Source organism: Asterias rubens, chromosome 8 (assembly GCF_902459465.1).
Source record: "Asterias rubens chromosome 8, eAstRub1.3, whole genome shotgun sequence".
NCBI lineage: Eukaryota > Metazoa > Echinodermata > Asteroidea > Forcipulatida > Asteriidae > Asterias > Asterias rubens.
Window position 1 is genome coordinate 18,026,977 of NC_047069.1, and position 25,130 is coordinate 18,052,106.

The 25,130-nt window shown below is 36.8% G+C and overlaps 3 protein-coding genes across 3 annotated transcripts; all 3 read left to right on the forward strand.

The window, feature by feature from the left end:
- The first annotated feature begins 1,839 nt into the window (after window positions 1–1,839).
- LOC117293738 lies at window positions 1,840–10,019 on the forward strand. Its single transcript, XM_033776165.1, has 6 exons — window positions 1,840–1,935; window positions 5,022–5,227; window positions 6,552–6,674; window positions 7,194–7,329; window positions 8,659–8,754; window positions 9,347–10,019. Exons 2-6 carry the CDS (start codon window positions 5,084–5,086, stop codon window positions 9,535–9,537), a joined length of 690 nt encoding a protein of 229 aa, XP_033632056.1. The 5' UTR covers window positions 1,840–1,935; window positions 5,022–5,083; the 3' UTR covers window positions 9,538–10,019.
- Window positions 10,020–11,251: 1,232 nt separating this feature from the next.
- Window positions 11,252–16,076, forward strand: LOC117293739. The gene is made up of 5 exons (XM_033776167.1): window positions 11,252–12,264; window positions 13,642–13,764; window positions 14,175–14,310; window positions 15,033–15,128; window positions 15,626–16,076. Exons 1-5 carry the CDS (start codon window positions 12,136–12,138, stop codon window positions 15,820–15,822), a joined length of 681 nt encoding a protein of 226 aa, XP_033632058.1. The 5' UTR covers window positions 11,252–12,135; the 3' UTR covers window positions 15,823–16,076.
- Window positions 16,077–18,877: 2,801 nt separating this feature from the next.
- On the forward strand, window positions 18,878–23,627 carry LOC117293648 (catechol O-methyltransferase-like). Its single transcript, XM_033776031.1, has 4 exons — window positions 18,878–18,981; window positions 20,706–20,939; window positions 22,553–22,752; window positions 23,207–23,627. The coding sequence occupies exons 2-4, from the start codon at window positions 20,765–20,767 to the stop codon at window positions 23,519–23,521; spliced, it is 690 nt and encodes a 229-aa protein (XP_033631922.1). The 5' UTR covers window positions 18,878–18,981; window positions 20,706–20,764; the 3' UTR covers window positions 23,522–23,627.
- Window positions 23,628–25,130: the final 1,503 nt, after the last annotated feature.

A 25,130-nucleotide genomic window follows, 5' to 3' on the forward strand; every position in this document is an offset into this window, starting at 1 on the left:
CACCATGATAAAGGTCTATATGAGTTGTCAGTATTGTCATGGTGATTTGTTTTGTGACATCACACTTTACTTTAGCGTATAAGATTGGACCGCAGTTAAGATCGATTTTAGCTTTTTGTGTAATCAAGCTTGCTTATTTCACAAAAACTTAAGATTGGTCTAATCTTGTGGTCTTAATGGTGTGGCAGACTCGAGCTCTGGTGTTTCTGATCGGCAGAGTGTGGGTTTGAGCCCCGGTCATGACACTTGTTTGTATCCTTGAGCAAGATGCTTTCACCATAATTGCTTATAGTTCTTTTGATTGGACATTAAGCCATAAGTCCTGTGAACTAGGATTGGTGGTGTAGAGGTAATCTTAGCTAGAACTCTTATCATGGAAGTGTAGGGGTTAACCAGTGTTTTTGGTTCACATGACAAGCACCCATATTTACAGGTTTCTTAAGGTGTTACAGTGATTTTGTTCACTTATGAGGCATCCTTGGTTTCATTACCAGAAATACATAATAATGATAGCAATAATAATTTTTTATCAATCTTAGCAAAGTTTAGGATGTCACAATACAAATCACTGTGGTGTTTGAAAACTCATCTTAAAATCTATCTTGGCTCTTTGTGAAATCGAGTCCTGGTTCGAGGTTATGATACAAATTCAAAGAAAGACCACACCCACTGTACACAACAGACTCTCATAATTGTTAGTAAGAGGTGCAACAAAAATGCAATGAAAGTGTCCCTGGGGTGGATTTCACAAAGTTAAGACTAGTCTTTGGGAGTTGGGAAGAGTTACTCGTCCTAACTTAGGACCAGCCATACATTTCTTATATCTCTTAGGACTAGTCCTAAGTTGGGACTTTTCCTTACTCTTTGTGAAATCGACCCCTGTTACTGTTAGAGGGATTTTTGTCAGAGTTTCAGAGCAAAGATTTTATTTTTAAACGCTTTTGATTGAAAACGCTAGGTATTTTTGAAGGGGAAAGAAAAAGTAAACAAATTAGGTTAAATTACAGGCAAATGTACGGCTGCCTTTGGTAAAGAAGTTTGTAAAAAGAAATCTATTATAAGTGAAGGGATAAGAGTAGGGGTAGGACCTGCTTCGTTTAGAAGACATTCAGACCAGGTCACGAAACTGTCTCTTGCAGACAACAAAGGATAATATAAGATAAGATAAACATTCTTTTATCACACACTGGGGAAATTTAAAACTGTCCTTGATTCAAACAGACAGACAACAACAATAAACAAACAAACAGACAGATGGATTAAACTGGGGGGGGGGGGAAATGAATATCAAAAAGTATCAAAATATGTGTAAGGTAAAACTTAAGCATTGTTCTTAATCCTGACTTGCAAATGAGATTGTGTGAATCGAAAATCAGTTTTGCAAATGTATTACTATAATCTAGAAATAATATTTATTGTATAAACAATTTCTCCAGATTATATTATTCTGGCGGTATTTATTATTTATATATATATATAGAATCGATTATTACTTTTAAGTTTAAGTTAGTTGTGCACGATGTGTTCCAATATTAAGAACTTATAATAAAATATTATGCACAAATGTACCACACTTTTGTTTTTGTTTTGTTGTTGTTTGTCCAAACAACCCACGTCTTACCAACTAGACTACCGAGGTTGCCCGGCAGCTAGAGGCAGTTCGAATCCTATGTTTTGGCAGCGGGTACCGCAACGATATAATAGATGTTAAATTTGCATCGGGGATAAAGAATATTCATTTTGGTTTTTACCCGTACACCGATGTGTGTAATAGCACTGCTTTTGAGTTAAAATTGAGTGGACAAGCGCCCTCTGCCGACTGGTGTCTAAGCCAAGAAGAGCGCAGAGCGCACACACACAACAACAGACATGAGAGCAGCACAGCAGACTGAATGCCCATTGACTGACTCTCTGGAGGAGGCACACATCCACATGGTAATCTTATAAACAAAATATTATTGGTATGGAGGCAATATCGGCTCAATTTCAGAATACCCCGCAACTCATAAGCACCACCTCGTAGCCGGCGGCTACAGCTACGCAGTCACGGAACAGTGACCGCACATAATGTACCGAGGTGATCGTTCGGTGTGTGTGTACTGTAGCATGAAGTATGGTGTGTAAATGAAATGGGGGTCGACTTGCCACAGGTATCATACGTTACTATTTGTTCTTGGATGGGCCGGGGTCGACTTGGTGCACATGTACATGAAGTGCAGGATCGATGTGAAAAAGTTTTTCACGATTGGGTCGGAACTCCTTTTCATTTGCCCGACCTTGGGGGACATTAACCAACCTCGTCCCTACCATGGATAATGTTTATTTTCAACCACCTTTACAAGTACAACACTACAGTACATCATGCATGGAGGAAGAAATAGGAGTCACATCGCCCAGCCTCTTATCTCAAAACCAATACGCACTTCGAAATGGCCCATTGGAAATACGTTACGGCCGCGCGCTGCACGCCCCAGTTTTACGCGCGCGACAAACCCTTTGTGTACAATGTCTTCTGCCGCTCAGCCTGCTTCAGCAGGTCTTCATAATTGGAGGAAAGAAATCTGTAAACAAACGAATAAACACAAAACGCATGCGCACTACTATTAGCGGGCTTTTAACATTGCGCAGTTCATTGTTTTCAACAGCAATTTTTCCACCGAGTATTTTGATGTTTTGATTGTCGAATTTGGCCAATCCGAAGCTGACTTACGTTAAATATAACATTCAGATATTACAATAAAGGGTCTTTTTATCAACTTATTTTAAGGATATTTCCGGTTATCTCCGGGAGCCAACACATTGACAAATTCAAAGACGTATTGTTTAGCTTTTATAATTTCAATCCCCCTAATGTGTGCAATGCTGTGCAATAAAAAATATTGTAGCGCAAATTGTTTCAAGAATATGATCGAAACATATCTATTTCAACATTAATCAATTTATTGCATTACAGGTTGCTTTCAATTCATTTCATTTCATTTTTCCTTTAAATATATTTATTTTTTCATGTACTTAATTATTATGTAAGCGCTGTGATTTAGTTTACTTAGTAGGGTGTCTTTAAATGCCGTTTATGATGATTATTATTATTATTTGCTTCAGCTATCTGCACAGCAATCTTTTAACTGCATGTGTTTATGTTCACAGGCAGCGCTGCGTGCGTGGGCGCGATAAGCAATAGTTTTGGGCGCAGTGCATTCTGCAGCACAGTGTAAGATAACAGCGCGCGCGTGTGTGCCTGCTGCTTTAGAACGGCGGCAGCAGACATTAAACCTTTGATGTGCCTTCGTTGTGACTCCTTCTATTTTCTTCCTCCATGAGTACATATTGTAACGGCTCCACTTGCTTCGATTTTCATTCTACACAATGTTACCCTTCAAAAAAGTCCAAATTCCATTTTCTTGATATTTATTACCACTAATAACTATAGATATGTTCCCCATTCAAGGATTATTTTTTAAAAGGGAAAGAAAGCCCGAATTCCATTTTCTTAATATTTATTACCACTATGGAAATGTTCCCCATTCAAGGAATATTTAACAAAGGGAAAGAAAGTCCGAATTTCATTTAAATTTTATTACCAGTATAATGGAAATGTTCCCCATTCAAGGATTATTTAAAAAAGGGGAAGAAAGCCCGAATTCCATTTTCTTAATATTTATTACCACTATGGAAATGTTCCCCATTCAAGGAATATTTAACAAAGGGAAAGAAAGCCCGAATTCTATTTTCTTAATATTTATTACCACTATGGAAATGTCCCCATTCAAGGATTATTTTTTATAAGGGAAAGAAGTCTGAATTTCATTTAATATTTATTACCACTATAATGGAAATGTTCCCCATTCAAGGATTATTTAAAAAAGGGAAAGAAAGCCCGAATTCCATTTTCTTAATATTTATTGCCACTATGGAAATGTTCCCCATTCAAGGATTATTTAAAAAAGGGAAAGAAAGCCTGAATTCCATTTTCTTAATATTTATTACCGCAATACAAATTTTCCACAATCAAGGATTATTTAAAAACAATGGAAATGTTCCCCATTCAAGGGTTATTTTTTAAAAGGGAAAGAAAGCCCGAATTCCATTTTCTTAATATTTATTACCACTATGGAAATGTTCCCCATTCAATGATTATATAAAAAAGGGATAGAAAGCCCGAATTCCATTTTCTTAATATTTATTACCGCTATGCAAATGTTCCCCATTCAAGGATTATTTAAAAACAATGGAAATGTTCCCCATTCAAGAATTATTTTAAAAAGGGAAAGAAAGCCCGCATTCCATTTTCTGAATATTTATTACCGCTATGGAAATGTTCCCTATTCAAGGATTATTTAAAAAAGGGAAAGAAAGTCCGAATTCCATTTTCTTAATATTTATTACCACTATGGAAATGTTCCCCATTCAACAATTATTTAAAAAAGGGAAAGAAAGCCCGAATTCCATTTTCTTAATATTTATTACCGCAATGCAAATGTTCCCCATTCAAGGATTATTTAAAAACAATGGAAATGTTCCCCATTCAAGAATTATTTAAAAAAGGGAAAGAAAGCCCGAATTCCATTTTCTTAATATTTATTACCGCTATGGAAATGTTCCCTATTCAAGGATTATTTAAAAAAGGGAAAGAAACTCCGAATTCCATTTTCTTAATATTTATTGCCGCTATGCAAATGTTCCCCTATTCAAGGATTATTTAAAAAAGGGAAAGAAAGACCGAATTCCATTTTCTTAATATTTATTACCGCTATGGAAATGTTCCCTATTCAAGGATTATTTAAAAAAGGGAAAGAAACTCCGAATTCCATTTTCTTAATATTTATTGCTGCTATGCAAATGTTCCCCTATTCAAGGATTATTTAAAAACAATGGAAATGTTCCCCATTCAAGAATTATTTAACAAAGGGAAAGAAAGCCCGAATTCCATTTTCTTAATATTTATTAAAAAAATAAATGGTAAATATTCATCAAGGTACCTCCATTTCCAAGACATTTAATGTGATTTTTGTTTCTTCTAGTTGCCAGTTTAATTTCTACCAACTAAGCTTACTACCAACACATGGAAAGTGAAGTTTAAAAAATGGCCGACACACCATCTGGGGACAAGCCAGCTTCAAAAGGGACTGTGAATGAATTCCATTACTTCCGGGAGCAAATCTATACTTGCACGGGAGAGGACCAAATACCAAATATTTACGATCAGTGGGCAGAAAAGTATAACAAGGTAAGTTTGCTATTATATTAAAAGTGAACTGCTGCAGTTATTACCACGCAATAAGCTATTTCCGATGTAGACTTTGTCTTTTGAAGTTTGTAGTCGCCAGACACACACCGCCTGAAGGTCACTTTAAAGTGTGGGCTACAAACTATTTTTTCCAGTGGCCATTGCCACCTACTCCTTGTGCTGAAACAGGGTCACTCCCTTTACAGGCCATTAGGATGTAGGCTTGGGTATCATCCATCGGAAGCTTGGCTGGTAGAGCAGAAAGCACTACCTACCCAACTTTACGAAGCAATCCATGAAGTGTCTTGGTTAAGGACACAAGAGTCACGACCAGGACTCAAACCCATACTCTGCTGATAAAACACCAGAGCTTGAATCGGGTGCTCTTAACCGCTAGTCTATGACACGCCACCAAAACATTGGTGATATGAGAACATCAAGAGTCATCCCAAAGTTATAGTTAAAGTTGAATTAGTAACCAACACTTCAAGCTCCTGGGCCGACTTCAGACAGAGGTTGATCCTCACATTATAAATTTCTAAGATGGATCTTTGAATCGAGTGGTCCTCAAAGTTGCAAAAATATGTTGAAAGAAAAAACACTCCTTGTTGCACAAATCTGTGTGCTTTAACTTGCACAACAAAAGGCTTCAGGCCTGATGTCTTTTAATATTTTAGTGAGAAATTACTTCAGAGGGAGCTTTTTCTCACAATGTTTTATACTATCAACAGCTCTCCATTGCTTGTTACCAAGTAAGTGTTTATGCTAAAAATTATTTTGAGTAATTACCAATAGTGTCCTGTGCCTTTAAAGGTAGGGTCATAGATTGTTTTTTTCAATTGTAGTGATCTACCCTAAACCAACTGCAAAGCGTGAGCTAATTACTAAGCGCGAGCGTGCGCGCGGTTGGTTTGGAATTAAGAATATTGTGATTTAGAAGATAATTAATAACAAGGTTTGGAATAAAGAAAAGGAATGTAAAAGGAAGAGTTTAGTTTGAGCTAGACTGGAGAACAGGAGGGTTCGAGAAGAGAACTCTTAATAAAATCATTTATCGTGACATCAACTTACTTTCGAGTTCAACTTGTCATTTGTTTGTTCTGTGGCGAACTTTAATTATTCAACGTCAACTTCAAGTTCAAGCCCTCCCGATTAACTTACTACTACTACTCCGCACGTACGTGAGGAAGAAGGACCCAAACCCAACCAAGAATATTACACAATGTAATTATATTAGCAAAAAGTTGAGTTGCATATGTCATGCGTATGATTAACTGGTATTATGTTCATCCTTATCACTGACATTAACCATTTATTTATACAGCATTGTGTCTCAGTGGGCTACGTGGGCCCAGCCAATCTGGCGAGTGTCACATCAGATATCATTAGTGAAAAGTCAGCGAGGATCTTGGATGCGGCTTCTGGGACTGGGTTGGTTGGAGAAGAGGTAAAGTTTTGACATCTTTTAATCAAAGGCCTATATATTTTGTGGTGTTGAAATGTCCAGCCATGCTATTTTTCCTTATACTTAAAGGCACCTGTCATGTTTGGTAATTGTCAAAGATTCTCACTTGGCATATCCCAACATGTGCATAATAAAATCAAACCTGTGATAATTTGTAAATCTAAGTTGCAAAAGAATAATAAATGGTGAATGAAAAAACACCATTGTAGCACACCTTTGTGTGCTTTTAAATACTAATAAAAGACTTTAGATGAAGTCTTTTTTATTTAAATGAGAAACTAACCTCTTTCTTAAAAACTACATTACTTCAAAGGGAGTCGTTTCTCACAATGATTATAATATTAACAGCTTTTTACCAAGTTTTTATGCCCACAATTATTTTGAGTAATATAATAGTGTCCAGTGCATTTAAAGGAGGTTTGGGGAAAATACCACATGTCTACTCTAAACCATACTACATTATCACCATAAAAAGAAACAAATTATTCTTTTTCCAAACAGTTGAAGAAACTTGGCTTCTCCTGTATCGATGCCTTGGATCCATCTCAAGGTTCAATTGACCAGAGTAAGACACTGGATGCGTACACTAACTACATATGTGACACTCTGGATGAGCATCGGACGCAAATACAAGACGGTCAGTTGAACTTGAAGTGATTTGTTGTTTTGATTTCATTATTGTTAAAGGCAGTGGACATAATTGATTAATTGTTAGCTTAAAACCTTACTTGGTAACGAGTAATGGGGAGCTGTTAATAGTACAAAATATCGTGAGAAACAGCTCCCTTTGAACTACATAGTTTTTGAAAAAGAAGTAATTTTCCACAAAATTGATTTTCAGGCCTCCGAATTATATCATGAGGCCTCGAAATCAAGCATCTGAAAGCACACACTTTGCGTGATGACAAGGGTGTTTTTTCTCTCATTATTATCTCGCAACTTTGACGACCAATTGAGTTAAACTTTTCACAGGTTTGTTATTTTATGCATATGTTGAGATACACCAAGTGAGAAGACTGGTCTTTGACAATTACCAATAGTGTCCAGTGCCTTTAATCCTGGCCAGGTTGAACTAGGTTGTCTCTGTCCCTATATCCCTGCTGTTCCCTCTCCCACCCCATTTCCTGTTCTTACACAATCTACCCTCATCTCTCATCTATTCTTCACATGTTCCCTGTAATTGTATCCAAACCTTCCATCGGTCTTCTTTACTCAGGACCAGTACTTTAGTTGCTAATTAGCCTATAGGCGCAGGCCTGCTTGCTTTGTTTTTGAAAGGCAAGGGCACCAAGGCATTTTCTTCTTGGAAAAGGGCACCCTATGAGGAAATAGGGCTATTTTTGTCTACTTATAATAATGTTTTTATCAATATTGTGTAATTTTTAATGTTATATATTGTTATATTTATATTCATATTTAAATTTATATTTATGCATAGTTTTTAACGATTCCTGTAAGTGGCGGCTTTCCGCTGTTGGCGGCAATAAATAAAAAAAATTGTAAATTTCTACTGGATTATTTCAAGGGCACAAAGGCAATGACATAGGGGGCATGGAGGCAATCGCCTTCATTGCCTCCAGGAAGTATCAGGCCTGTACATGCTTACGTATAGTTCTGTATAACATGTATATGTTATTGTTTTCATATAGCTAAACTTTTGTTTGCAAATATTGTTATTGTACTTCGTGAAATTGTGAATAAATATTAATAATAAAAATAAAAGTATCATATATTTATTTGCTGTAGTATCATAACAGGGAAGCCTAAGTTACTCCCTAGGTCACTAACAAAAGATTCGCCAAGCTGACTCTCTTCATATTTTTAAGGAACTTTTAAAGACTCATTTGTTCGAATCTTTAGTTTTGTAACTTATGCTTTATATATTTCATGTCATTGTTTTATGTTATGTGTTGCGCAGAGAGGCTCCTCAATTATGGGAATGTCTTGTGTGTTTTTTTTTCTTCAGATTGCTACGATGCTGTGGTGATGTGTGGAGCCTTTGGGATACCTTTTCATGTTACTGCTTCGTGCTTCCCGGAGCTCATCCGAATAACAAAACCAGGTCAGTTTATAATAATCATTTTAAAAAATAAAAGATCTTTTGTAACAGATTTCTGTTGTTGATATTCTTATATGTATTCTTATTCTTTATTTGGCCAATAAACAAATACAAACAGACAGTATGTGAAATGAACATAAAAATACAAAAGTAAATACAAGACGAGACAAACCCCATGGGTACAGAACAACCGTAATGTGATGGCCAGGATCAACAAAAGTATAATAAAACACTGTAGCTCGAAAGCCTGTTAATCCAGTCACATGGGGAAGCAAAATAAAATACTACCTATATAAAAGTAATAATAATTTAGAATAAATCTGTAATCTGTATACACAAAGCACAACTTAAAATAACAAAGGCAAATTTGATACAAAACGAGGTTAATCTTTACAATAAGAGCATGGCAAAAACAAACATCAGAAAATATAAAATAAAGGGAAGGTATATGCCTAGTAATTGGAACCCACTGTTTGTTTCAATATACAATTAAAATAACCTGTGAAAATTTGATATGAAAAGGCTGGAGTGTTTTTGATATTGCTGAAAATACATTTAATAAAAAAATGTGTGTTTCTATACTTGTTCTCTGCAGGTGGTTACATCATGTTCACAATGAGCACAAAGATACTGGAGGAATGGCAGGACAGGGTCACAGTAGCCATTGATTCTTTTATTCAACAGGGAATGTGGGAACTTAAGGAGATGCGCTGGATTCTTTACCATGTGCATGATACCATTAGTGAAAAGGCAAAAGTCACAATTCTTAGAGTTAAGGAAAGGTAGTTTTTTTACACTGACTAACTAACTACATGCGCTTTATAAGACTTTGATATTGTATTTTCGGTCTCATGATGACAGTAGGAAATGTCATATTTTTTCGTGATAATACATTAAATTCCCATTATGAGTTTATTGTTCAGTGAGCGTTTTAATCATATTCTTGTAGCACCATATCTCAAGAATTACACAGCCGTTTAACAGACTGTTTGTAGATATAGACTCCTTGGGGATTGGAGTAACTGATTCTAATAAGAGATGTTTCAGTCCATTAAAATCAATCAAAGTACGTCTATAATTAACGATTAATTAAAAATCTTGGCATCATGGGTACAACAGAGTTCCTCATAAACTGGATGCAGTCACATTCAACGCATTGCAATAGCTTCTCCACGGTTAATGCAATCCAAAATTGAGATTTTGCAAAAGGCATTGGATTGGGGTAAGTTGCATACCATCGTGTACCTTATGAAATTTATTAGTCCGAAAAATACAATTTTAAGACTGTGACGTCATCACATGTTAATTTATGCTAATTAGAAGCTTTAATGAGTTTTTCTTTGCAGCACTATATCTCAAGAAGTGTACGGCCGATTTCAAAGTTTTTTTTAGTATTAGACTCATTAGGCATAGGGGAATTGCTTCGGGTAACCGTGACCCTGATTTGACCTCTACTTCCGGGTCAACCGGAAGTGGGACCAAATCTGAAGAGTTACACAACCGATTTAATTTTTTTGTTTAGTTATAGATTCCTAAGGCATTACATTTTGTTGGGGAAAATCCGTGACCCCATTTTGACCTCTTCTTTTGGGTCAACCTGAAGTGGGACCATTTCTCAAGAACTACACAACCGATTTTCAAATTTTTTTTAGTTATAGACTACTTAGGCATTAAATATTAACTTTGAAAACTGAGACCCCCATGTTGACCTTTATTTCCGGGTCAACCGGAAGTTGGACCTTATCTCAAAAACAACCCAACCGATGTTCAGACTTTTTTCAGTTATGGGCTCCTTTGGCATTGGGCAATCGCATCGGGTAGGTATGACCCCATGTTGACCTTTATTTCCGGGTCAACCGGAAGTGGGACCTTATCTCAAGAACTGCACAAACAATGTTCAAGTTCTTTTCAGTTATAGACCCTTTGAGCTCTAAAGATTGAACTTGGATTACCTTGACCCCAAATTGACCTTTACTTCCGGGTCAACCGGAAGTGGGACCATATCTCAAGAACCATGCAACCGATCTTCAGTTTCTTTTCAATTATAGACCCCTTGAACCTTGAAAATTAAAAAGGAACAGCTCTGTGTTTGTTCACAAACACTTGATGTCTAGTTTACTATTAAGATTTACATAAAACTTTTACATGGTCTAATGATGACGATAGTAAACATTCTGAAATGTCCTATTTTATGAGAATAAATACATATATTTTCCCATTTGAAGTTATCGCTCAGTGAACACTTTAATAATTTTTTAAAAATAGGGTTTTCACTATTTTCTCGTGACCCAGATGGCTAATCGATCTCAAACTTCTACAGGATGGAGCAAGGTCGAGTGAGCACAATGGTTAACTAAAGGTTGATCATTTTGAGTGAACCCAGGCTGGTCGACCATTGCTTGACTACTGTGGTCGCTTATACGCGCGCACATACATGTACAGTCATGTTCTTGTCCACGATTGCATATATGCAAAAGTGTCCGGAGCGGTATTGCAGTATTGCATGGCGGACACAATTGCATCTGACACCGGCGCTGATATTGCAGGTTTTTGAATGTGTTTTGTTTTTGAATATTCAAGACAAGTAACGAAATAATGTGCACAATGAAAGAGCAATCGTTTTCAAGAAGCACATCAAGTCTCTCCTCATAGGTGGAAGGACAAAACCCCCAGGTTGTAATAACTTGTCGTAATCGCAGAAAACAAATCATTAAAGAAGAAAACAAATCATTATTCAACAAAGTTTTGAGTTTACCAATTATGAAGAGTAGGTCTGCAGGCCTGCTTTTTGAAAACCGGCAGTAAGCCAGTTTCGGGTAAACAAAATTTGAGGTGTTTTACTTCCTGGGGTAAAGAATATTATATAATAAGCAAACGTTTTAAACGGATGACCCGTCCAAAAACTGGGAGAAATCTTCAATATAGTTATCCAAAAACACATATAATAAGTTTTGAATTGGTGAGTGTTTTTAGAAAGAAATGTGAGCATTTAGCATTTTGCTATTGGAATAGTGTAAGTGCACCTGTTGATCATTCAGTGGCACAATATTTGTATTTACTTCTGAACAGTCGCCCTCCGCGACCGACTGGTGTCTACAACTTTTAGTACAGTTGTAGTACTTTTAGTGTCAACAACATAGAGTTATGTAACAATGGTCAAGAAGTACAGGGGACACAACGCCCATCGCTTCTGAGGCGCACATTAGTGTATGGTAATCTTATGTCATGATGCCTAAAACAAATATTTGTTTTAAAAATGGTATCGGGACCAATCTGAACTCCACATAAGTGGGGCTAGTCATGTCCTAACTCAAGGTACGTGAAGAACAAAATTCGATGTCAAATACCCATTTCTACCAACACGTGGACACCTAGTAAAAAAAAATGGCGGACAAAACAGCTTCACATGTGACCGTGAATGAATTCCATTACTTTCGGGAGCAAATTTATACTTGCACGGGAGAGGACCAGATACCAAGTATTTACGATCAGTGGGCAGACAAATTTAACGAGGTAAGTGTGCTATTAATTGATGCAGTCAGTTCTGACCATGCTCTTCCTCCATGTTGCAATTAAGCCATGATTTCCAAGTTACACTTATGAGATTACATCAACAGGCACTCCAAAGTCTTAGCGTGTGCCTCTTGATATAAATTACTGGCGATATTGACAAACATCTTAAAGATGAATTTTAGTGTTTTGTCAAAATCATGTAGGTTGAAATCCATGGTCAAAATTAAATGAAGTAGGGGGCCTACTGAGTCATAGATTGTTGTCTTTGTCAATGTATTATTTATAGGATAATTTTTAAGAAAGATAACAATAAAAGGCCGAGTTGGATATGGGATTTGTCAAGTAGTCAATCGTTGTAAAGGAGCTCTGGGTTTAACTTGCCCCCATCAGGAAGTTTTAGTAGCCCAGATTTTAAAGGCACCTGGAAATAGAATTTTTCTTTTCTTCAAATATTAGAGTATATATTCCTGAACAATAAAAAAAAAATTGAGTAATTGTTTTTAACGATTTATAAGTTAAAAAAATTAAATAAAGTTGTGGGGGGTGACTCCGCCTACCCCTTTTGTGACGTCAATCGAGGAAGACTTTGCCTCGATCAAACATCGAACACACGTACGGGCAAGTACATTCAAGTCCTAGTCGTTAGTTTGTACGTTTTCGAAAAAGTTGTTTTCTTGCATTTTTCCGGCAATGTCGACCAGGTGTATTGCTGCTGGATGCAGAAAAACAAATAAAGATGGTGTCAGTTTGCCAATTAATTGTCCGGTCCGACGTCTTTTCCAGCGCTGTGCAGCAAACACTTCATTCGAGCCGTCGTGCTTCGAGAATCCGGAATACACTACACATTTTGACATGAACAGAAAAGTTCTTTTTTAAAACATGACGCCACCCCAATAATTTGTCCAGCTAGTGGGGAAGTCGAAGAAGGTACCTGAAAGACGTAACGAACCTAACGGAGCATTTGCCTAACGTGAACAAAAAATCAGGTATTGTTTCAACTTTGAGGGCATGTTTTTAGCTTGCGCCAAGCGTCACTATATGTTGTTTTGGCACTGCATGCGATTCATCGCGCCTCGATTGACGTCACGAACAGCGCCCTCTCGGTTCGGGCTTTTTTTCAAATTTGTAAACAACATGGAAACTAATTTTTTTAAACCTTAGTTAATTGTTTATTCATATTCCACTCATCAAAACACATATTTTAGTGACAAAAGCTTTATTTTGACAAAATACCACTTCCAGGTGACTTTAAACATGTATTGTCATATCATTAAATAAATGTATTGTATTTTTTCATCTGATGCATTAATGGTAGCAATCACAACCAATATATTAGGCAAATAAGTTTGCAATTAAACAATCCATTTATTTATACAGCATTGTTCCTCAGTGGGCTACGTTGGTCCAGTCAATCTGGCGAGTGTCGCATCAGATATCATCAGTGACAAGTCAGCAAGGATCTTGGATGCGGCTTCTGGGACTGGGTTGGTTGGAGAAGAGGTAAAGTTTTGACATCTTTTAATCATATATATTTTGTGGTGTTGCAAAGTCTAGCCATGATATTTTTCCATATCTTAAAGGCATTTGATGTTTGGTAATTGTCAAAGACCAGTATTCTCACTTGGTAATCCCAACATGTGCATAAATTTAATAACAAACCTGTGAAAATTTGGTCAAAGAAGAAAAAAACACCCTTGTTGCACAGCTTTGTGTGCTTTCAGCAGATGCCTATAATAAAAGGCTTCAGCTGAAGTCTTTTATTATTCAAGTGAGAAATTTCCTCTTTCTCTAAAACTATGTTACTTCAGAGGGAGTCGTTTTCACAATGTTTATACAATCAACAGCTCTCCATTGCTTGTATCAGAGTTTTTATGCTAACCAATAAAAATTCTGATTCTTTTTCCAAACAGTTAAAGAAACTTGGCTTCTCCTGTATCGATGCCTTGGATCCATCTCAAGGTTCACTTGACCAGAGTAAGTCACTGGATGCGTACACTAACTACATATGTGACACTCTGGATGAGCATCGAACTCAAATACAAGACGGTATATATGTTGAACTTTTGTTGTTTTAATTTCATCATTTCATATTTGTTTAGACTCCCCAGGTCACTAACAAATTGTCTTAATAACATCATCTTAAAGATATACATGCGACAAATGCAATGAATCTCATGACATCACACCTGTATGCTCACATTAAGCTAGCCCTATATACGTGTAGGACTCTTTCTCTGTACACAGGAACAAAACGAAAGTGTAAGGCCGCCAGGGCTAACATTAAGCAGTGTCTCGATTAGCCTTGTCCAAGGCTCTTTACGCAAGCACCGGCCCGCTCTGACTTCACGAAATGCATAGATACTATACCGCACGGCACACAACAGAACTTGCGTAAAGAGCCTTGGACAAGGCTATGGCTCGATAGGGCCACCATAGCTTTGTTAACCAATGTCAACTCGGTGCAGTAAGGTCATAAATTGCAATTTCATATACTTGTAATGGTCAAAAAGTCATCAGATGAAAAATAGGTATACATTTTTGGGGAAAATGACTCAAGATCATCATTTTTTTACTATAATGTTTCTTATATTTTGCCAAGCAAACTCCGAAGACCACAATCAATAAACTCAATTTAACAGGAGCTCCAAAATATGGAAAAGCTATTTTATGAAATTATGCAAATTACCTCCAACGACCTTATAGTTCCTGAGCTGATAAATTGTTATTAAAATAAATACTAAAGTACTGTGTATTGTCTCCTGTCACAGATTGCTACGATGCTGTGGTGATGTGTGGAGCTTTTGGGATACCTTTTCATGTGACTGCTTCATGCTTCCCGGAGCTCATTCGAATAACAAAACCAGGTCAGTTTGAAAAATATTGTGTTTTTTTAAATATCATTTAAGGTATTTTAGTTCCTTAGTAATTTGATTGTTGTTTAGTGTATTTCTAACAAAATGATGACATCATCGAAGGCATAAATAAATCAACTTTTAATATATAAAAAATGTAAATCGGGAGAACCATTAATATTGCTGTAATACATATAATGGTTTTGCACCATATGAAAGCTCTTGACATATTTTACAAATCTTTCAAAAAGATGGCCCCATTAGCCTATACTTCCTGTCGAAACCGAAAGTTGAAGTGAAAATAAACATTCCATTTTTAGTGTTCACTATATTATTATTACTTTCTAGGTCCATTTTTAGTGTTCACTATTATTATTATTACTTTCTAGAATTTTTAGTTTCTTAGTAATTTGAGTGATTCCAATTTGAGTGATTCTTAGTAAATTTAGTTTGCAAATAAGTGTTTTATTCTGCTATTGTTGTGTTCTTTCTATACTTTCTCTTTCCAGGTGGTTACATCATGTTCACAATGAGCACAAAGATACTGGAGGAATGGCAGGACAGGGTCACAGCAGCCATTGATTATTTTATTCAACAGGGAATGTGGGAACTTAAGGAGATGCGCTGGATTCTTTACCATGTGCATGATACCATTAGTGAAAAGGCAAAAGTCACAATTCTTAGAGTTAAGAAAAATTGCACTTAATAAATCTTACTTATTTATTCATATCATTATAAAACATTTAACAAACAATACTTTTGGTGATTACTTACAACTAGAAGTTTAACATAAGACTAAAAATGTTAGCGTAGACTAAACATTTATGCATTATACATCTTCTTTTTTTATAAACAATTATAGACCATTCTGAAAATCACCTTTTTTATATGAGTGTATATATTGTTTGTTATTAAAAACGGGGCAAATTGGTTTTGTTCCTGTACATCAAAATCGGCATACTTAAAAGTTGTCCTGTTTTTTTCTTTTACGGATTCCCTTTTTTAATCGATTAAGGAAAGAAAATCCTTGCAAAAAAACACCACGTCACGTTTCAAGATGGCTGGGGCCCAACAGTGCAACACTGATCGAAATTATTACTCAAACTGTGGCACCAACTTGGTAGGTCTCCTCTGTACCTTTTCTAAAACTTAAAGTCTTTCGTGAATTCAGGATTCCAGGCTTGGACGCAATATTCCAACTGCGGCCTTAGTAGGTTTTGTACAGAATTGAAAAGTTGTCGACATGCTTGATTAATTCAGTTGTGCCCAAAATTGTGGCCCATATAGTAGTGTGTATTGACTGATTCAATTGAACATGCGAATATATTTGCATTTGCCAGCATTAAAACGTATAGCAGCCATTTTTGTCTGACCATTTCTTGAGGTGTAGTTGAATGTTGCTGCATCTTCTACGGTATTTACTGGAAATTATTGTACTGTATAATTTGGCAAGGCTGTGTACTTTTGTATCTCCTGTTCTTATGTCTCATGTTTTATAACTCTATTCAAATGGTAAATAATCATTAAAAAAACGCGGCTATGCCTATGGTGCGAGTGAAAGGCTGACAACAAGATTATAGATAATCTGTATAGCCGAGGATATCCACAACAATCAATGAGGCACAAAAACAACAACATGTTTAGCGTCATCCCTCTTCCTTTTATAGGCCGCCACTTTTTTTTATTTTTCTGTAAAATAAGAAAAGAGGATAGTCATTTAAATGATCCCAGACGAAGAATAATAAAATTTGAAGACAAAAAAACAATAGCCCAGCTGGTTGTCTGTCAGACGACCATTTAACAAAAGGCAGGACTAAATGTGTTTTATTTATTTATTTGGTGGCCTTATCCCATTGACCGATCTCGTCCGATGCGGGGCGTGACCACATAATAATTTTCGTCGTTTTATTATTTCATACTGGCTGTTTCGTCTTCCCTGAGTAGAGGCAGAGTATTGGATGTTGAAATTATAATTTTAGTTCTAACCTCCATGATAACAAACCCGTTTTGCACCAGAATTTGACCTTTTACAGATTATTCACGCGGCATCTAACTCGGTAAGTGAAGTATTATTTCGTCGTTTTCGCAAAGGGGTCCGCTATCTTTTTTACAATGTTCGACGGTGGTTAAAATGGGCGCAATCGGTTGGTTGACTCATCAGAAAGTGCAAACCGTATAATGAAAAGTGACGAAAAATTGCCACTAAAGAACATTGTTTTTATAGTGCCTACGCCTATATAAGGGAGGCCCTGTTAATTCGATGACGCCCACCTCTTTTCCGTCTGTGATGATGTGTTAAAAAAGGATGCTTGTGGAACCGCAAACATAGCCATGGGGATAGGGCCTATTAAAAAAAAGTACAATTTTAGACGGTAAAAGTTATAAGTTAGCTAAAACATGGTTAGAATAATGCTTTTGGCCCTCTTTGTAGTGCACTGCAGAGAATGATAATAATTTGCAAAGTATTAGTAAATATCCTGTTGGTTCAACTTTGGGGTTTGGAGGTTGGTTCAACTTTTGTGCATTATTGGCCTATGACAGCATTCCCCCCTCCTTTTTTCGTCTAAACGTGTTTTGTTGTATTTGTGTGTGTAATTTTGTTTGTAACGCCACAAACTCATGCCTGGACCCATTCATACACGTTGGCCGCTGCAATAAGCCAACGAAAATGTTTGGTAAAATGTGTAAGCAATTTATGTAAAACTAACCAGTTTAACAAAGGAAAATGCTCTTACAATAAGTACTGTTATGTTTTCAGTGCTGTTAAAGAGAGCATTTCAGCGGTATTCATGTTATATGTAACCACAACGCGCTAGCAAGCGATTGCGCAATACCCCTTCCGCCCCCCCCCCGGTCCGATCACACGTGACGCGTCACGAGTCTTCCCACTATAGCCTAGGTCACTGTGTCAGGACACTTCGTACCTTTGCCACTTCGTACCCTGGACACTTCGTACCTTTTGAAGGTACGAAGTGTCTTTGGACACTTCGTACCTTGGACACTTCGTACCTTCCCTTGAGACACTTCGTACCTTCCCGTGAGACACTTCGTACCTTCTCAAGAGACAGGGTGGAACCACAAACAAACCGGCTCTTCTCAGAGCCACACATATTCATAAAGAGATAAAATTCAATTTGTCGGTCAAGTTTAATTTTACATAAGTGCATTATTTAAACAAAATGGAAACAAAAATTATTTCTAATATCAAATTAATAAATCAATATTTCAAATACAAAAAATCATAATACCAACTGAAAGCATGTAACTTAAGAACAACTTAAAAACACTTACAAGAAACACCCAAACACTTCACAACCCCAAGGATATTCCACAAATATTTTTAACAGTAATCATTATTTTTAATGAACTTCACTTTACAGTCCATATCAAATAAATAAATCATAATAAAAATCATAGTAATCAAAATCATAGTAAAACACGTTTTAAAAATAAATACTTTTAACTTAAAAACTGGTATTCCATCTTTTCCATATCCGGAAACATCGGATGACGTAATGATCCGCACGAATGTTACAATATTAAATTATGATATTTTAAACTTCACACTGACATTTTAAACTTCACACTGACAAGGACTTTCACATTTTAGACATTAATAACAATTCATGAGGTATTCAGTTATATACTTTTATAATTTTACTGAAGGTACGAAGTGACTCGGCTGACGGTACGAAGTGACTTATCTTATGGTCACTTCGTACCCCGCCCACGGTACGAAGTGACCAATTTGGGTACGGTACGAAGTGTCCCGAAGACGAAGTGTCCGACATCCTAGGTCACGTGATCACATGTAAACATTGGTAGCGCAATCATCAGCAGTCAGATCAGCAGTGCGAGCGAGCAGGTAACTCAAAATTACTTCTGAATGTTATTTGATGGTCAGTTTAAATCTAAAACGATGCAATTTGAGGGATGGGATTGGACCGATGTTAAATTAAAAGAGATATATCTATAATATCAGTTGCAAAACAAGCAGTGCAGTGGCTACGCCGCTGCCCTACTATTCCCATTCCTTAGTATAGTAGTAACTAACATTATAAGTAACAAGGCAGGCCACTGAAAAAAAAACAAGAAAAAAAACAAGCAGCTAGCACTGCTTTTTTGTGATCTGTATGTTTTTTGCTTTGTTTTCCGTAGTTTATATTTTGCCATTGCTTGTAAATGTTGTATTATATCATGTACTATCATTATTCCATTTGCTTGTAAAACATAATTCTTTATTCACTCCTTATTGTTTTGTTTATTTGTTTGGATTTGGAAATAATAAAGTGAATTGAATTGAAAATTGAAAATTGAAAAATTTGACTGGGGCCGGCCCTAGCCCCACTTTGTGTGGCCAAGGCTGACTGAATCCCTAAGCCTTGGCCCCTGAAGTAAAAGAGAGCCATATTAACACAAGGTGGGCTAAAACAGGGCTACTTCAACTTGTAAGTTTTGGAACTGCACGTCGTTCCGCTATCGAAATTCATAATCATAGTTCTAGTATGTCTTGAGTAGGGCTAGGATAGGAGTAAAACAGGGCATCAGTCGACGTACTCCTACCATTTCTACCTCCGTGCTCCTACCTACTAGAACACATGAGGTTCGTCATCGTCTCCACTAGACGATAGCGTAAAGATTAAGAACCTCATCATAGTTCCATGATGACTGACTGGCAGGGGTCCTACTACTTGCCGTCAACTCACTTGTGCCGTCAACTCGCCGTCAACTCCTCCAATATACATTTAAAATCCACAAAAAAAGCATAGAACTGTAAAGTATCAGCTCAAAGAGAACTTGCGTAAGTTTTAGGTCATATTTCGGAATAAAAATTGAGTTTTTTTTTCTCGTGAAAAAAATTATCTCGAAGCAGCAAAACCGTCGCCGCCATCTTGCTTTTTCACATGGATTTAATAGTCTTGGCCCAAGATGTCAATGATTGGTACTTTTTTTTAATCAACACAAAGTCGTTTTTGTGAATGAAATTTTACCGAAAACCATAAGAAATAAAATATGTAGTTTAGCCCAGACTTAACACTTCCGTGCCCCATTTATAAATGTTTCATGTAAATTTAATGAGTTGACGGCACGAAAATGAGTTGATGGCGAGTTGACGGCAAGTTGGCGAGTTGACGGCAAGTAGTAGGACTGACTGGCAGTGGTACGTAGGAGGAGTACTACAGTGGACGCATAGGATAGAGGCCAACTAATCAATGTTATGTGTAGCCATGGAGGAATGCTGTAGCGCAGTCTCACTATCAAATTAATTATCTTTAATTTTAAACAATATGACATTGACAATTACATTAGGAACCATGACAAAAATTTAAAACGTTTATTATAAAACACATAAGAATTGGTCTTGTGATATATTGTCGGGATCTAGACAAAAACTAATTTTGAGCACTTTATTTCACTGCTACTAATAATTGGCGGACTTTTTTCAAGCAGTGGCTCAAATGAAAGCTTGTAATTTTCTCGACCCCCATCAAAATACCTATTGAATTTTAAATCAAAATTTTTGGGTCAAATCGGCCAAAAATCTGAAACAGCATCTTTAAATAATGTATATTTTTGTTTTCCCTTTAGGTGGTCACTGCGTTGAATCTGTTCTTAACACTTGGGACTGACGGGTACCTTTGGTAGAGATGGCTACTATTGGGAGTGGTTTGATGATGGCTGACAATATGACGGAGAAGGCAGAGAAGATGGTTTCTTATGTCTTAGATCACGCCAAGAAGGGAGATCCTGCTAGCTTACTTGCCTCAGCTGACAAATATTGCTACACAGTGCAGAAGCTCATGAACGTTGGTGAAATCAAAGGTAAACAAAAAAGATTATCACAATAATTCACAACCTTTCTCAACATGCATTAACCCTGCACAAGAATTAAGCAATAAAAAGTTGCAAGAATCTACCCCTATTGTTTTTCTTTGTTTTTCTTTAATTATTTACTACAGGTTCACACAACCTACACTTTTATTGATTGTTGACTCTTACAGGAAGATGGGGTTGGTACAGGCCTGCGATGGGCCCAATTTCATACAGCTGCTAAGCACAAAAATTTGCTTAGCATGAAATTTCTTCTTTGATAAAAACAGGATTACTAACCAAATGTTTATCCGTTGCATATTGCTTGTTTCCTGGTATTCAGCTGTTGTTTGCTTATCCTGAATATCACATGGAAATTTGGTTGGTAGTCCTGTTTTTATTAAGGAAGAAATTTCACACAAATTTGTGTGCTTAGCAGCTCTATGAAATTGGGCCCTGTGTGCTTCGTTTTAGAAAGGGCAAGGGCACGAAGGCATTTTCTTCTTGGTAGGTTGCCTGTGGGGAAATTGTCAATTTGTACTAGAGCATTTTAAGGGCACCAAGGCAATGACCAGGGGGGATCTAGGCAATCTCCTCTGTTGCCGCAACAACCAGGAGGGATCTAGGCAATCACCTTTGTTGCCTTCAAGAAGTATCAGGCCTACTGGTAGGCCGTATACGGTGTGAATGAAAAGATGCCTGGAAAATGAGTTTCGTTCCGACCCCCACCCAGGTTGAAATTCTAGTTGAACCTAGTTAAACTGGATTTAACTGGAACTAGTTGAAAACCAGTTGATAAACTAGTTAAACACAGTTAAAACCAGTTGGTTTAATATGGAAAATGGACAGACACCAACTGGTTTATAATTTAAACCTAGATGAACACATTTAAACCTTGTCCAAACCAGTTGGTTAATATGGAAAATGAATGACTTTGGTCACTATCCAGTTGAACCAGTTGACCCCAGTTAACTGGGTTCAACTGGAATTTTGACCTGGGCAGGGGTCTAAGAAAGCTCTGGTATTCTAACAAAGTAATTGCCAGAGACAACAGAGATTCACAAAAGGCCAGTCAAATTTTAGTAATTAGTGACCATCCATTGCACTGTTTGGTGCATGGCCCATTTTTATTGTGTAGCAAAGTAAATTGAATTGAATTGAATTTTATTTTATTTAATTTAATTTAATTTTACTCCACACACGTTGTCGGATGAAAAGGTTCCTTCTTACATGGGGGGTTGTTTGGTCATGGGAGTAACCCTGTTTCAGCCCCAGGAGTAGGGGCATGGGAACAGCCCCTGGAAAATGGATTGTAGAAGATACCTTGAAGTGGCCTTCAGGCCTCGTGTGTCAGGGGACTTGCATTTATAACTACTCTGCATCTATCCCTCTGGCATCGACTGGCACCAAGTGAACTGTCATAGCAGTTATTGTTTATTTGTTTAGTATAAATTTATTTCATTTTCACATATTCACACTATTCTATACAAGGAAATGTATTTTAGTTTTGCGTGTCTCAAAAAATTCATGATTGATGTCTTCTGCGCATCACCAAAAAGTATCAATGTGGTATAACTATAAGTTTTGAAGTGGAGAGCTCATCAGATTTATTATTTTTCATTCAGGTGCTATTGTGACCAACATCTTAAAGGACTTGGCCCCTAAAACTTGCCTTGAGTTGGGAACTTATTGTGGTTATTCTGCAGTACTAATGGCCAGCATTCTACCAAAGGGAAGTCGCCTCCTTACTGTTGAGGCCGATGAAGGAAACGCTGAGATTGCAAAGAAATTTATCGACCACGCAGGAATTGAAGTGAAGGAGAAGGTAGAATTAATTAACCATACGGTTTCCTGCCCCTTAAATAATGGACAAACTTGTCAAGATGTACCCAATAATAATGGCGCAAATTGTCATAAATTTGCGATCGCTCACGATCCCTGAGTCAACGCAAGATGGTCATCGCTAATAAATGTTTTTTCTATGAGTAAAAGTTTGTCGAAATTTTTCAGTGAAATCGTTATCCATCACTTAATTATGATTGATTTTATGATTATGATGGATTAGCTGCAAGTAGGGATGATAAGCCTCAAAAATGATTTTAAGTTGGATTTGTAACTTTGCATGGTGGAAATATGACATGGAAATTTTTGCGGTAACGCCATGTAACTGGGTTACTGGGTTACTGGGGAGCCAGTATTTAGTGTAACCTTGCTGCATTTGTGTAACTCACGCACCTAAGATTAAGAAATGTAATTGCTTTCTTATATTCATTTTCCAGATAACTGTTATTGTCAACAACTCCGATGAAGTCATCCCTAAGCTCCGTGAAGATTTCTCTGTGGACTTTCTAGACTTTGTTTTCATCGACCACTGGAAGAACGTTTACTTGAGGGACCTCCAGCTCCTTGAGACCCACGGACTGCTCCGGAAGGGTACGGTCATTGTCGCTGATAACATCATTTACCCTGGTGTGCCTGAATACCTACAGTATGTCACAACGTCGGAGAAATATCAGACGGAAACTTTTGACTCGACCCTTGAATACAGTGACAAGAAAGATGCGGTGGCCAAATCTGTTTATTTAGTTGAATAAGTTAGTATATTTTTATGATTGTCCAAGATGAGAATTAAAGGCACTGGATACTATTGGTAACTACTAAAAATAATTAGCACAAGAACTTACTTGGTAATGAGCAATGGAGAGCTTTTGATAGTATAAAAAGTGAGAAATGGCTCCCTCTGAAGTAACGTGTTTTTTTTTTTTGAAAAGAGTTAACTTCCCACTCAAATATTAAAGGACTTTAGGCCTGATGAAGCCTTTTTATAGATATCTGAAAGTACACAAATTTGTGCAACATGGGTGTTTTTTTTTTCGTTATTCTAACATGTTTATTCTTCATTTTCAATTGTACGTTTTCTTTTTGTGTGGGCGCTTTGATCAGTTTTCTGATAAGTGCACATTATAAATCCATATTAAAGTCAGTGGTCTTCAGATTGTGGCAGTATTCCAACAGTTGTGTCTTGTTTATTTTATTGGAGTCTGAGTATAATGTAGGTATCATAAGAGGTACTGACTCGTGTAGACACGCAATGCTCAATAATCCTGTTTGTATATATAAGCTATAGGCCTGCTCTACTTAAATAATAGTTTGAAATCAGCAAAAATTGAACCGAAAACTCAATTTTCCCCCCCCTGGTGCATGAATATATTTTGTATAGAAATAAGCAACACAGTAAGTCAACATTAGATTCTATTAGAATCTAATGTTGACTTACTGTGTTGCTTATTTCTTGAATTGTGTATTAAACATTAAAGTAAGACACGCAATGCTCTGAAATAATCCTGTTTGTATATTATTAAGCTATAGGCCTGCTCTACTTAAATAATTTTTTGAAATCTGCAAAAATTGAACCGAAAACTCAATTTTTCCCCCTGGTGCATAAATACATTTTGTATAGAATCTAATGTTGACTTACTGTGTTGCTTATTTCTTGAACTGTGTATTAAACATTTAAGTATTGCCCAGATCTAAAAGGCCAAAACCAGTCAACTGAACTCGCCCCCAGCAAAGTCGCCCATTACAAAATCGCCCCCTAGCAATTACACCGCTCAAATTTTGAAGGCTTATTTGTTCCGTTTCCTTCATAAATTAGTCTTATCTATGGGGGGGGGGGGATACAGAATCTCCTGCCACATGGTCTGACCATGGAGATCTGACCGGGAGCCAATAATGACTTTAACCTGTGTGTCAATCTTAAATTAAAATGTAATGTCACATTACAAATCTGTAATGTCACAATACAAATCACTTTGGCGATATTTGTGACGCATCTAAACATTAGGATAATTTTTTATGGCGGTACCACTTTTTCACTCATTTTTTATAAAAAGGGATATTTCATTGAGGTGAATTAGATACTATTGTTTTATATCGAATGAAAAAGTGGTGGCGCCATATGGAAAATTTTCTAAACATAAATTCAAAGTTAGTGTTTTCTGAAATTGAGTGCAGTAGATCATGTAGGTAGAATAAGCCAACATTTTCAGCCCATCCCAACAAGCTATCCAGTTAGTAAGGTTTTACTTTAGAAAAGTATTCAGCCTCATGAGGGCGCTGTCAAGTATTGTTGGTTGTGCAAATTAACATCCATGCAGCAGTGTGTCAGTAATAGAGGTCGTCAGGGTGTGTACGTGTGTGTGT